The following is a 15,397-nucleotide window of genomic DNA, read 5'->3' on the forward strand; positions in this document are numbered from 1 at the left end:
AAGATATCCTCCTTGCACTGTTCCAGGCAGCTGAGGTGTAAAATAGGAAGCAAACCCAGGAATAAAATATGGCAAGAACTGCCCACCTATAAATGAAGCTGGGTCACCAGCAATTGCATTTTGAAGTGCCTGCAGTTGATTAGGGTCCACATGGGTTTCCCCTACAACTTTGCCCAACATTGAAAGAGCAGATGAGATTTTTTCCTCTTTGGGGGGATGTTTTTCAGGTTTGTTGGCCTCTGATTCCTCCTCTTTGATCTTTCTGACCTTGTGTGGCTTATTCGTATTTTTTTTCTCAGATTCTTTGTTCTGTTGCTCTGTCTGCTGTCCTGACAAAGAGGATGTAGAAGGTGGAGGTGGAGGTGGTGGAGGTGGTGGTGGAGTCTGCAGCAAAGATTTGGAAGGGACACTGCTGAGAGAGAGGGCAGGAGATGAAGTAGCTGAAGTAGGAAACCCAAGCATGCCTGCATTGGGAGGTGTTAAAGCTGGAAATATAACAAAAACATAGTTAATATAAAGGCCAATTAGTTCATTTTTAATCATTAAAAAAATCTAATATTACCAGAATATAGCATTAATTATTTGGTGTGATTGCATCTTGGATAAATGGGGCAACACTATCTGAAATATCAAGTTTCATTTCATTCCTAATTTAACAATATTTTTGATAATATGCAAATATTTTCTACGGCTATTGTAAGAGGTCCTGATATAATGCATAGGGAGCCCTTCAGACATATTTGGCATTTGCTGCATAAATGCTAAAGACTCTTACCATCATCATTACCATCTTACAAAGCAACATCATACCTATTATTTGCAACAAGTCATATATATGAAGCTTGCATGTATGTTTGGAGCTTGCATCTGTAATAAATGGTTCTATAGTTCTAATTTGAGATTTAAAGAACATACAATATTGTAGGTATCAATCTTTAAATTTTATTTTACAAGTCAACTGGTTAATATGACTGGACAAAAAAAGCTTGCACATATCAAAGGTTTAGACAGATTTCTCTTTGAGAAATTGAAAGGTGAATTTATTCACAATTTAGTATAAAAGGAAAGAGGAGCTTTAATATTTTCTTTTCATTTAAATAATACATTTAAAAATGCATACCTATACTCATGTATGTTTTAATTTCATTTATTATTTAAATGTTTTGTTAATTAAGATTGTCACTGATTGATCAAGTAAATTTTTAATTATTAAACAATAAATATATGACCTGACCACACTATTCATTTCATATAGTAACAGATTATTAGCATCACACTGTTGAAATAATAACAATTGGGTTTGCACATATCTGAATTCTCTTCTCATATTAACTAATTCTGCCACTGGGCTAATTTTTTTTCACCTGAGAAATTAATATTTATGTAAGTGCTTTGCAGTGGGGGAAGGTACCTTCCAATCAGTCTTGATTCCTGGGGTTTTTTTTGCACGATTTCTGGTTTGCTATTGCCTGCTTCCTAGGACTGAGAGAAAGTGACTGACTCAAAGTTTATACCTAAGGAATGAATAGAAGTCAAAGTCTCCCAGTTTCTAGGCTGGTGTCTTAACCACTATAGCAAACTGGTTCTTTGTACTGATAACATATCTAATAAAAAGGGCTCTTGTCTAATTAAAATAGGGAAACATAAACAAAACAATAGCTAAGTATTACAACCAGCGATGATCAAATGAATCTTAGTGTATAGTACAGTAGATGTGAGAATTTTCTTTTGAGTACTCTCTACTATTGCAACAATTATAGAAAGAAATCCTCTACTTTCTTTAAAATAAAATTAGAATGATCCGTTATCCAAGTTATGTGGTCTTCACTGTATTTCTGCAGACCGGGGCTTGAGGCTAATTGTGAATAATTTAGTATCATCTTATACATGGCTACTGAGAAGTAAGTCCTATTTAATTTTTGTAGAGGGTTGCAGTATAATGCAATTTTTTTTAATGAACACACAAATTTGGAAATAAGCCTGATTTGTATATGTATTGCATCTTTACTGACTTGGGATACAGTTTGCAAAGCAATACTTTGTGTTGGGTTTGTCTATATACTTATAGCATGAATATAAAATAAGCACAAGAATTTCTTGTTACACTTCAAATTCCAGCTTTAAACAACTTTGCCCATAGAATATTCTGTTTTTATTGATTAATGAAAAAGCAGAATTCATGATCTATGTAACTGACTAGATAACTGTGGAAAATACATTTCAAAAGGCTGCTGAAGAGAAAATAAAGTAATACATAGAAATTAGAGCTTAAAGGAACATCTAGGATCAGTGTGTATGTGACACTGTAAGAATAAGAACCTTATAATCTAGAGCAAGGTTCCCCAACCTTGGCCACTTTAAGCCTGGAGGACTTCAACTCCCAGAATTCCCCAGCCAGCAAAGCTGGCTGGGGAATTCTGGGAGTTGAAGTCCACCAGGCTTAAAGTGGCCAAGGTTGGGGAACCCTGATCTAGAGGATAGACATGTTATTAATGGCACGAATGGTGCTGATGCCATCACTATCCAAGTGCTTCACACTTCTTAGAATAAAATAATTAGAATAATTAGAATAATTAGAAAGAGACTTAGATTTAATAAGGCAACCATTTAATGTTTGTTACAGAATCATTACTTTTATTTCAAGAGAAGCTAAAATATGTAGTTAGTAAACAGACTTTAGATGGTTTCTGTTAAAATCTATAGGTGGCATAACACACACATAATAGAAAAATACTTTAAAGACTTCATTAAATTTTAATTTATTTTAATGAAAATGTAATTATATTAAAATACATTTTAGTAAAATGTATATAGTTATTTCTAATAATAAACTATAGTCTATTGGAAGAATGTATTATTTTAAATAATAAATAAATAGTATCCTTTGGCTTTTTCATAATATACACAAGCATCTAGCTGAAGATTTTTAAAAACTGGATGGGCCACTATTCAATAGCCAAAGTAATCAAACGTTTAGACCTACCTATAAATGCAAAACAGTTAATGAAGAAATATTTTAAATGAAGCTCATTATATTTTGAATATTGTAAGATTAGTTAGAATAATTTATTACAGATATAAATATTAACAATCTTCTGTTTAAAGTATTTTATGTATGATCATAATGATTGGATTTATTTCATTTATTCTTTGCTTGGGCAAGTTGACTTCTCTAATCATTAGGCCATTTTTTGTTAACTTTCCTTGATGCATAGAGTTTAAACAATTCTTTTTTTCAATTTGGAAGATTATGGCAATTAATGATGTGTACATGTAACATTCAGAAGACAAAATAAAGATAGGATAGCCCATTACCAGTGAGTAAATCCAAATGAAGTGATTGTGTTTAAGCTTGAGATGAACATAACTGAATTTTTTCTATAAATTTTCCAGATTGTTCATATATCCAGACAGACATACACAGAGAGAGACACAAGACTATTCAAAAAGCCATTGTTATGTATTGGTATGTATACATATTAATGTATGTATATATACATACCAATTATAACAATGGCTTTTTGAGTAATCTTGTGATATATCAAGAGCTAATTAATGAATTAGGGCATAAGGCTACATGCTACTTAGTTTTATTTGTTAAATAGCAATAGCACTTAGACTTATATCCCGCTTCTTAGTGCTTTACAGCCCTCTCTATGCAGCTTAAAGAGTAAGATAAATAGAATGAGAGTAACCTAAAAAACAAAAGTGACCCATGCTAATGAAAATAACTCTTTTAATGATGCAGATATTTATGCAAAAAATTAATTCCATATATGCTCAAATATAATTTGATAAATTATCTGCCTAGTTGATCATAAAATAAAAGAAGTACATTTACATTCAGAAGCATCGTTGTATCAGATTTGAAGTCTATGAGAGGATAATTTTTGGAAACTGGACATGACTATTAGCAGATTTTGAAGTATTTTAAAGTTGAAAGAAGTAAACTGAAAGATAATAATCAGGTTCAGGGCATAAAGTGGACTGAAAGAAGTCTGATTAAACTTATCTCTGCATCAAACAGGATGGGAACTGCTGCCCATAGCAAAACAAGATGATAAAGTGGGTTAATAAGATATGAAGCATATCTGCAATGAGCATATATTAAAGAACTGTGGAGGAGGAATACTTTTTACTAATGAAAGTTTAATATAATCTACTCTTTTCCTTTCACTTCCACTATTCCATTAAGAGCCATTAGGAACATATATTTTCTGGGTAACAAAGGTAGGATAGAAAGTTTATTTAGCCTGTGGAAGAATGAAATATCTCAAGATATACATTTGCTTAGCATTTATATAAAGAGGTTAGCTACACCATTTGAAAGTGCTCTGCTTCAGCCTTAATTGATACTTCATAGATTATGCTACTGCATCTATTATTTGAAGATCTGCTAACTCAAACTGATCTATATGTCCAGTATCTAGAAATAACCTGCATGTTTAAGATTTAGTCTCCATATAGGTCTTCAACGTTTATACCAACTGTTGCAGGGGTGGGTTCCAAATCCCATCGCTACTGGTTTGCTTGCACGCGCAGTGCTTCTGCGCATGCGCAGAAGCATCCAGGTGGGTGGGCGGAGCCTCCCACCGCCACTGCTACTGGTTTGCCCAATCTGGTGCAAACCGGTAGTAACCCACCACTGAGCTGTTGATACAAATTTAGTTCATCCAATGACTTAAAATATTGCCTTGAATTTCAAATGTTTAACACTTTGGTCCCATTTCTGAAACATGCATTATACATACTGTTGCCTCAAAGGCACAAAGATGGAGGTCAGAAATCTCTGATAGAGCCTCACCTTCTTTTAATTGTGATCTCTAGATTACAGATCAGTGTTTTATGTTTTAGAATTAAGTCTTGGCAGTACTTCAGATGAGGAGGGGATAAAAACAATTTCTATTTCTTCATAACAGAATGAAGGCTGTTAGATATTATAACTATATGATCCAAAGCGCAACAGTATTCCCCAAATTGCCCACACAATTTGTTTTTATCAGTTGCAGGTCTAAATAACAGTAGAAAACAGCTTAATCAGTAAGTTATTACTAGGATTGAGAGCTGGAAGAGATAATAAGAATAATACAATTTAACAAGTCAGTCAGGAAGTTAAGCTTATCTTCAGTAAATACTCTGCAAAGAGAAGAATTCTGGAAAACGCAGAGAACTGTCTTTCCAGCATTTATTCCAAATCAAAGTTATGACTTTTATTTTTCCAAAATCCGAATACTTATTTTCAGGAAATTAATGTGTAAAGTTTGGAGACTGAATATAACACCAGAAATTAAAGCCTATGTTTTGAGGGCTTTATGTGGCAGCTCAGAAGTTTTAGAACAGGGATTTGGCTTTGCAATCTGAATGAGAAAGTTTGTTTCCATATATAGACTGGACTTCTACAATTTTTCTTTAAATCTATCACTCTTCAATTAATGAAAACAATTGTAATTATTCTGATAAAACATAGTTTAGTTTGCTTTTAAGCTTAAATTTTTACACATTTTACTTATATGCAGTTTTGCTTAGGTGATACTTGTGTGTGCTTAACAAAATATACACTCTTTTAATTTTATTACATAGAACCAGAACGGAATGTTTCCCGTTATGAAAAGAAAAATGTAATGAATTAAGGAAAAAAATTGGATAAGATGATCAATGGAATGGTTATTATCAATTGGGATAAAATAGAAAAAGTGTTATTGCTACAATTCTAATGTTGGCAATCAGCAGTATAGACATCAATCCTGAAATTTGAATAGTTTTAATTTAATCATAAGATACGCAATAATAATGATGCAAAAAGTCTGTATCAATGACACTATCTCAGATAAGAAAAAATTGTTATAATTTTATTATACTATAATAATACTACACAACTCACCAAATAAATGCACCAAATCTTCAATTCAAGAATATTTGGAAATAAATTTTTCCTAGATAAGTAATTTTTCTACTTGCATTTTTGCAAACACATAAGACCATGTTGCCTAGAATTTATGCTTGACTATATTAATTCATTACGTAACCCCTTAAACTGTGACAGTGATCAGGAAAAATCACTGTTGTGAGTTAAATAAAATAAGATTGATTTTAGCTCAGTCCTTACCATGTTTATTTAGAAGTCCCACTGACTTCAGTGCAATGCTTTAGCTGGATACAGTTAAATCCCAGAAACAAACTACTAGGGTTTATTATCACTGAATGAAATTTTGCCTCAGTTACTAATGCAATCCCTCAATTTGCCTTTACTTGGTAAAATGCTTTAAAATATGTATAAGGAAAACTGATTAAATTATAAAAACACATAGTTCTCAGGATTTTATTGGATGAAGTGGTAAATAAATGTAAAAGTTCTAGTTAAGAATGTTATTGATATATAAATTGTTACTTAAAATACACATTACATTTAATGTTGCTTTACTTCAAAAACAACATATTGATCAAATATCAGGTAACTAAATTTCAAACTGTTATAAATCCTGAATAGATTCTAATTTCTTGTTTATTTTCTGCCATCAAGGTCCTAGTATTGTCTTTGCAGTTCCTGGTATTACCCCCTGAAAAGTCTTGAAAAATCCTACAATCTTTTGGAACAGTTTATAGGACTCATAGATAAATAAAAGTGTAAAGGAGTGATAAAGACTGAATCCAACCTCAAGAGCCATGGTGACACAGTGGTTAGAATGCAGTAGTGCAGGCTACTTTTGCTGACTGCAATTTGGCAGTTCGAATCTCATCAGGTTCAAGGTTGAATCAGCCTTCCATCCTTCTGAGGTTGGTAAAATGAGGACCCAGATTTTTGGAGGAAATATGCTGACTCTGTAAACTTAGAGAGGGCGGTAAAGCACCGTGAAACGCTATTGCTATGCTATTTGGGGCATGCACAGGGAAGGATTAAAACCTATAAAATGGTGGGCATGATGTTGCAATTCAAGCCTTGTTTTCTTTTGTCAGTGCATGTGATGTTGTCACACATGCAAGGGCAAGATGCATGGACTATGATGCCATAATCCTGCTCCCCATCTTATAGATTTTGACTTCCTTGACATTACTGTCCCCTATTCCTCTTTGGTGGATCAGAATCTAACAAATTCTGGATAGGTGAGGAAGCATTGACTTGCACAGGTTCTGAACCAATTATTTTTCTGGTGTACAGTCACATAAATGACAGAAAGGTCATAAAATACCAACTCTATCTCAACAATGCTGACTTTTTTCTTTCTTTTCATGTTTACTTACTGTTTGAACTTTGAGGAAATCCAGTTAAGGAAGATGGACCATTCATTCCAGGTAAAAGAACTGGAGGAAGGCCAGGTAATCCTGGGTAAGCTGCTGGCAAACTGATTCCATGAAGCGAACTGCTGTCCATCATGCCTGGCTGCTGTACTGTTAAGCCTAACACATCTGTAGCCTTTTTAATACGATCCAATTCTTGCTGTGCCATCAGCTGTCTAACAGTTGTAGGAGCTAAGTAGTCTTTTTCCCGGTCCAGCTGACTTCCCACAGTTTCTCGCACTTTTGTTATGTGTTGTTTGGAAAATATATGGTCTCTTATGGACAAACGTGCAGAATACTTCACCCCACATAGAGAACACTCCGGCCTTGACCCATCAGTTGCATTCTGATTGATCATAAATGGCTTCCCTATGTTTATTTTGAATTTCTTTTCTTTTGCGCGTGCATTTTGAAACCAAACTTGTACCACACGTTTGGGCAGGCCAATCTCATTCCCTAGCATTTCGCATTCTTGCATGGTTGGAGTCCGATAATCACTAAAGCAAGCCTTCAAGACCTTAAGCTGTAAATTACTCATTTGTGTCCGAAATCGTTTGTGACCAGGCCGATCGCTACTTTTAGATTTAAAGGGATTGTTTGCTCCAAATGGATTAGGTGAACTTGGATCAGCAATGCTTGATGTTTCACTGCGATCAGCATTATCATCAGGATCATCAGTAATGTAAACACTTTGGTCGAAATCACAATCTTTGTCACTTAAATGGATTGATGGGCTCGTCAGAGGGAATAAATGCCTATCATCACTGTTCTCCATATTAGACATGTTTATGTTTTTTGGCAAATTGTCATTGAGAATATTTTTGGGCTCTTTGGGAGTTGATAAAGATTTTGAACCACCACTCATACTTTCGGTTTCATTGTTTCCTTCATCTCCTGTTGTAGCATCACTAATTGCTGTATTAATTGATGAAGTTTCATCAAAGTCAGTTTTACTCTGATCATAACAACTATCAACATGAGCAGCATTCAGATTTTCAATATCTTCATTGCATTCTGCTTTGAAAGACGAAGGACTTAAAAGATTCTTCGGTGACATTTCTGCAGTTTTACTAACAGGAGTTGAGACAGTAGAAGCTAATTCATTTTCACTTGATAAATCAATTTTTGTTAAAGATGATGAATAATCAAAAAACATGTATTTTTGTGGGCTCTCTCCTCCGTCTTCATTGGCTATTAAAGGACTCGGTGGCAAACTATAACCTGCCTGTTTTCCTTCATTCCAGTGTCGACTTCGAATATGACTTTCTAAAGCTGACTTTGCTTTAAACAATGCTCGACAAAAAGGACATCTTTTATGAGACTGGGCTGGCCCTACTGCACGAAATTGCCCTTTTCTTTCTCGAGCTCTTGTGTTTTGAAACCAGACTTGTACAACCCTCTTTTTCAGACCTACTTCCCGTGCAATGTGATCTAGCATTTTTCGAGTAGGATTGGAATCCAAAAGGTATTTTTCATAGAGTATTTCCAACTGTTCTGGAGTAATTGTAGTTCTCAATCGTTTATCCCGGTGCTGGTCCTCACCACTGTTTCCTCCCTCTTTTTCACTACAGTTATTATCATCCTTATCATCCAGTTTTCTTTTAAGTGAACCAGAAACTGAAGCAGTATGGTGAGTTGTGTGACTTGAACCTACTTGTGGTGCCATCTGAGCCAAAGAACTATTCAGCAACTGACCTGTCATCAAAGGGCTATTAGGATCAAATATCATATAGGGCATATCCATAGGCCTTTCTAAAAACTGAGAATGAAGGAATTGATTTTGTGCTGCTAAGAAATGCATGTGTTGGTGCTCCTGCCAAAGTTCTAAAGTGGGAAAGGCAACTGTACACTGGTCACATTGGTACTGTAGTAATTGAGGAGGTAGACTGTTTTGAAGAGGACCCATTGAAATTGTTAAAGGACTGGAAGGAATCGGTGTAGATTGTGATGTAGAAGGTGGTCTGCCTCCTATTTGGGATTGTTTGTGTTGCTGTGCTTGAGAAGCTGAGGGCTGTGCATCAGTGGAGGATCCTGTGGAGGATGTTAGTGTGGATTGCATTAATTTGTTGCTTTGGGAGGAAGTCTCAACTTGTTTAGGTGTAGTATCATTTTGCTTTGGCTTTTCAGTTAAATCGGGTTTGGGAGAGTTTTTGTCTGGCTCGGGTTTGGGTGATGGCATCAAAGGAGTACTAGAACCAGATCCAGAGCTTCCTGCGGTTGTTGGAGCCATACTTTTAGATGAATCAGATGGACCAGAATACGTACAGTTTTTATAAAGAGTTTGATCTGTGGCATCCATTGAGTCCTCTGTTTGACTTTCATCTTGGGCATCATCATCCTCATCTTTATAACACAGTTTTTTCTGATGAGTAATTAAGTCAAAAATTCTAGGAAAAACAACACTACATTTTTTACACTGATATTGCATGTTACTAGTCCTAATGTATCTCTCATTGGTGAGTTCCCTTTTTTCATTATCTTTAGTTTCAGCTTGATTCTCATAGCTTTTTCGAGCCTTTTGACGTGCATTTTGGAACCATACAACAATAACACGTGTAGGTAAGTTAAGTACAGTTGAAAGCTGTTCAATTTCATCGTCTTTTGGATAAGCATTTGTATCAAAAAAATCTTGTAACACTCTCAACTGGTAGTCAGTGAATCTAGTTCTAGATGATCGCTTGCTTAAAGATGCATCAGATTTGTAATGTTCTAAAGAACTGGTTTGTGGTTCAATTCTTATATCTTCCAGAACTGTTATGGGAGGGTTACTAAAATTGTATGGAGAATCTTTGTTTCTCTGTCGTTCCTTAAATAAGGTATTTCGAAACCAATGTTTAATAACTTTTTGTGAAAGGCCAGATTTCTCAGCCATTTCTTGAATCTGTTCTTCACTAGGAGAATTATTAATATCAAAATATGCTCGCAGGATTTTCAGTTGGTCATCTGTGATTCTAGTACGGGGACGCTTGAATTGAGAGTGTCGTAGAAAATTCGGATCTAATCCAAGCTGTTGCTGACAAAGCTGAGTAAGATCTGCAGATAAAGCATCCATTGGTGGTAATTGAAGAGCAAGCTGAGGTGGTAATGCTGGGTGTTGGACTGGTTGCATCATAATTGGGGGGAAAAGAGGAAGATCTAAAGATACTGGCAGCTGCACCGGAGGTGGAGCAGAAGGTGGAGGTGGTGGTGGAGGAGGAGGTGGTGGTGGAGGAGGCGGAGGAGGTGGTGTTGGTGGTGGAGCTTGCAGAGGAGTGGGAGTTATGCTCTGAATTTTTCCAGAGCTAGACGAAGGTTGTGAAGGAGTAACAGATGGAGCTGGAGGTGGAGGAGGTGGTGGAGGTGGGGGTGGTTCTGGAGAAGATGGTGAAATAGGATAAAGCTTGTCATATGCCTCCCTGTATTGACAGGCAAATTTTTCTAGTGCACCATATGGGAAGAACTGACCATGAACGTGTTCCTGATGACTCTTCAATATAAGTATGTTTGAAAATAATTTGCTACATGCTGCACATTCCAATTTGTCAGTATTTTCACAATCACCAGTTTTACTTTTCTTCTGCACCTTCTGCCTATTCTCATTATATTGAATAACCAACTCGAAGCCAAAATTTTCTAATAAAGCCTTGGCTGCATTTCCTCTTGCCCCAGAAGCAATTCTAGGTGGTGGGATAATTGGTTCTGAAGACTTCTGCTTCTTTATTTCTTTGTTTTCTTTCAATCCTTCACTATCACTTGTGAATTCTTGCTTTGGTTTTTCTTGTTTCTCAGAAATCTCTTCAGATTCCTTCATTAAGGGCATCTCCTTCACCATCTGGCATTCTGCATTTACAGGATTTTGCTCTGCTTTTATCAACTTATTAGTCTGCTGCTGTTGTTGCTTTTGGGGCTGAATTTGAGGTGGTGTAACTTGATACTGTTGTGCCTGTTGCTGTAGTAGCTGTAGCTGAGTTTGACCGACATGGTGCTGAGTTTGCATCTGCTGTTTTAGGTCTTCTAACAACGAACCTGCCATACCTGCCATTCCAGGCATACCAAAAGCGGCAGAAGCCGATAAACCCAGATCAGGGCTCAAACTGAATTCAGTCCCGGGAATATAGAATGGAAAAAGAAACTGTGGCTGTTGAAATTGCAGCAATGCCTCTGGCGTCATAGGAAAATGAGGCAAAAATGCAGGGTTCAAGAACTGTGGTTGAAAGAAAGCTGCTTGCTGCTGCAATTCATGCTGGAGTTGCATCTGCAGTTGTGCTGGTGACTGGGGAGGATGATGTGTAGGCTGAGCAGAAATCAATTCAGAAGCCTGTTTTTTAGGTAACTCTTTGGCATCTAGGTGTGTTTCTTTGCTGTTTACTGCTGGTAGGCTTGTAGACTCTACTGATCCTTGGCTAGGGCTATTAACGCTCCCTGCTGTACTAGTTCCACTTAACGTATTACTGTTTGGCTCTAATTTTGCAGCCCTTGCCTTAGTCTGATGCAGTACAGATCTCATGTGGATTTCCAGTGTAGAACTTTGGCTATAAGAAACATTACAAATGCTGCATTTATAGGGTTTGTTGTCAGTGCTGCTGTTGGCTTCTTGAGGGACAGGACTGGATGCTTCCTGCAACACTTTTTTGAGTTTATGTAAATGAGAGACTGAATTATAATGGACCAAAAGAATGTTCTTTTGAGTGAAAGATTCTTTGCACACTGTGCATTTATATGGACGAGAAGGATCTAGAAACTTTTCCATAGTAAAATTTGGCCCTTTTCTAAAAGGTAAGGTCCGCTTTGGTTCTGAGCCCATTTCATCTGGAATCGAGCTGCTATCACTTCCTACAGGACTTGCTTTACCTTCCTGGTCTACCTCATATTCCCTTTCTATATCTTGTTCTAGTGCATGTTCATCTTGTGCCATACTTTCATTTTCTGACCAGAGTTCACCATTCACAGGTAAAGATGCACACAGCTGCTGAATTTCAGCTTCACTGAGTTCTGGATGGCCTGTTTCCAAATGTTTTTTTAAAGCCTGGAATGTACGGAAGCTACGTTGGCAAAGGCTACACATGGTAGCAGCCCGAATAGCATGATACTGGGAATGTATCTGAAGCTTCTGCATAGTCTTAAAAGCCAAGCTACAATGGTTACAACGATATTTATAGACATGGCGATCAGAAACAGAAAGCTGCTGCCTCTTCTGCTGTTCATTCAAATGATCTGGCAGTGATTCAATTATCTTTATATCATTAGTGCTGCTTTTGTTCCATTCTGGCAGTTCAGCAGATTCTTTTAGTGGCTTATGTTCCTCTATTTTAATTTCCATTCCAGTTTTTGATTCTTCAAGCCCAGGAGTATTCTTCTCCTCTGGAGGACTATCACCTGCTTACCAAAGAGAAAAAGAGAGAGAGAGAGAGAGAAAAGAACAATTGATAGATTACTTAGTAGAAAGTATCTTTGACATGAGAATTGTAGACAATCATAGTGACCATTCATTAATAGTTTTGCAATTGCATATCTGCATAGGCAATATAGTATAGACCGATTAGGCAATTCCCATTTTTAGTACATCGGTATATTTTGAAAAATAACTAGATGTAGTCGGTTACGAAGGTTACGAAGAAGATGTGCATACAAATGGCCTTGATGTATTCATTCCAGAGACAATAAGGGGTTCAGGCTCTGAATCATAATTCCTGAAAAAGGCAACTATCTAGTCCTTGTTAAATCACAGTTGGAAAGGAAAATGTTTAGGTATCATTCTAATTAAACACCTAATTAAATATTCCAGGGTTTCTAGTCAATGCATAAAATCATAGATGTGAATGACATTTAAAAGGTACTGCTAGAGAGAAAAACTGAAATCAAAGATGGATATATGAACAGTAGTTATGAGTTTATTTTCACATAGTTTTTGGCCTTTCCTCATTATTAGGTAATTTTTTTCTTTTTCTGTCATTGTTCTTCTTTATCTCCTCCCCCCCCCCCATTAGTGTGGTCTCCCTTCGAAGTTGTAAAATATAAATGGATATTGTTATATAAGTTCACGCGTATGTAATTAAAACAATGCACTGGGAATATACCAAATTAATTATAGCACCAATCTGTGGTGGATTGTTGCTGCTAGTTCAAACTTATTCAAAAACCGAAATGGGCAACTGACTTGTACAATCTTATTAATAGATGTAAATCTAAAACCACAATAAAAGGTAAAGGTTCCCCTCGCACATACTTGCTAGCCGTTGCCGATTCTAGGGGGCGGTGCTCATCTCCGTTTCAAAGCCGAAGAGCCAGCGCTGTCCGAACACATCTCCGTGGTCATGTGGCCAGCATGACTCAACACCAAAGGTGCACGGAATGCTGTTACCTTCCCACCAAAGGTGGTCCCTATTTTTTCTACTTGCATTTTTATGTGCTTTCGAAACTGCTAGGTTGGCAGAAGCTGGGACAAGTAATGGGAGATCATCCCATTACATGGCAGCACTAGGGATTCGAACCGCCAAGCTGCCGACCTTTCGATCGACAAGCTCAACGTCCTAGCCCCTGAGCCACCGCATCCCCTGTAAAACCACAATACACAGCCCTAAAAGAAGCAGTTTAATGTTGAATATATTCAAACCTGGGTTTTTAATCTATTCCTGTCTATAGCAACTTATTACACCTTTGGTTTGTTTTAATACCAAATATAGTATAATCCGTCTAAGGAAACAAAAAATTAAAATAATATATCTGGTTTATAACTCACGGGTAATATCTGTAACTGGAGGTGAGAAGGATCTTTATCAGCTGCACGCAAACAAGAATTCTAAAGGTTCTGACTATTTGGATGGAATTAAAACTATGGAGAAGTTTTGCCATTTGTACATGGGATTGGGGAGACAGGGCTGAAAAAATCCTGCTGGGATTGTTATGTATTGAGTTAAATGAATAAATAATAACGCTCCAGTAAACAAGTTCCTGAAAAATAAAGCGGAGAACTTTCCCTTGTATTTGAGGGGGAAAAAAGACTCTCTTATGTGTGGATATTTTGGTTTTTTTAAAAGCACCTTTAGATGATTGCATTTGATTGGCATTATGAGAAATGGGCAGGGGGAACAAGGGATTCAATGACTCAGGCCTGCCCAGAAATCAGAGTGATCTTTACAATCCAACTCTCATGATTTGCCTAACCAAAATGTTTTGAGATGATGGGATTGAGAATTCTTTTTTAAACTATTACCTCTACTTATTGTTTGCTGTTTTCCAACTATAACAATAAGTAAAGGAAAATCTGGCTGTGTTATCTACTAGATTGGTTTAAAGATTGCATTTATGTTTTATGCTAACCCTTGTTGCAATCCTGAGCAGTTAAAGCTGTCTCTTTGAAGATGGCTATTAATCTCTGCTCTCAGCTCTTTTTTGGGTATAACATGGCTGCCTAAAGTCTGATGCAGATATTTGTCACTATGCGATTCATTTTTATGCGAATGTAATTCCCTCCTCCCTAAAAAAAGAAAAAGCTTTGAGTTCCGTTTTTTATATATAAAACCAGATTTAAAGAAATTAGTCCAAAATTGCAGTACTGTTTATTATATATAGTAATATTACTATTGTACTATAGTAATATAGTAATCTATATTACTAACTATATTACTAACTATAATGTAGTTTTTCCTATAAAAAGTAGGAGAACCATGGCACAGTAGATAAAGCCCTGAAGAGAAATGTCCTATAATATTGTTGTTTTGCAAAACACACTTGATTTTATTAATTGGTTAAAGCAAACCGGACTTTAATCTCTGCATTATTTTCTTTGATGCAGCATTACTGCAGTCTTCAAAGTGAAGGAATATTTTATCAAAAGACACAGATGTTTCAGTTCTGCAGGTGTGGTTTTCATTGCTATACCTGAGTATTTTCCAGACCCCTCAGTTCTCAGGTTTGTAGACATGGCATCACAGTCAGATTTCTCTGAAGCAACTGTTGGCAGTAGCATACTGTTAGGCATCATCATATCTGGTACAGGAACCTTAGGGAGGAAAACATAATTTTGACACTGCTTATCACATGTAGACAAATCATCCAGGAGCTTAAAATTTAGCTCATAAAAATAGCCAAAATGGTATTGGTTAAAATATCCTGAGCAAAAAAGATACTAAAACCTCCACTT

The 15,397-nt window shown here is 36.3% G+C and overlaps 1 protein-coding gene across 4 annotated transcripts in view; it reads right to left on the reverse strand.

Annotated features, from left to right (window-relative positions):
* Nucleotides 1-15,397, reverse strand: part of ZFHX4 (zinc finger homeobox 4) — a 206,346-nt gene that overhangs the window by 4,222 nt on the left and 186,727 nt on the right. For all 4 annotated transcript variants that reach the window (XM_058176904.1, XM_058176900.1, XM_058176903.1 and 1 more), the window contains exons 8-10: nt 15,136-15,256; nt 7,240-12,630; nt 1-485 (exon numbers count right to left, since the gene is read on the reverse strand). The exon at nt 1-485 is cut by the window's left edge and continues 4,222 nt beyond it. In XM_058176904.1, coding sequence (XP_058032887.1) covers nt 1-485; nt 7,240-12,630; nt 15,136-15,256 — 5,997 coding nt within the window. The remainder of the gene's footprint in view (nt 486-7,239; nt 12,631-15,135; nt 15,257-15,397) is intronic.

This window comes from Ahaetulla prasina, chromosome 3 (assembly GCF_028640845.1).
Source record: "Ahaetulla prasina isolate Xishuangbanna chromosome 3, ASM2864084v1, whole genome shotgun sequence".
Classification (NCBI taxonomy): domain Eukaryota; kingdom Metazoa; phylum Chordata; class Lepidosauria; order Squamata; family Colubridae; genus Ahaetulla; species Ahaetulla prasina.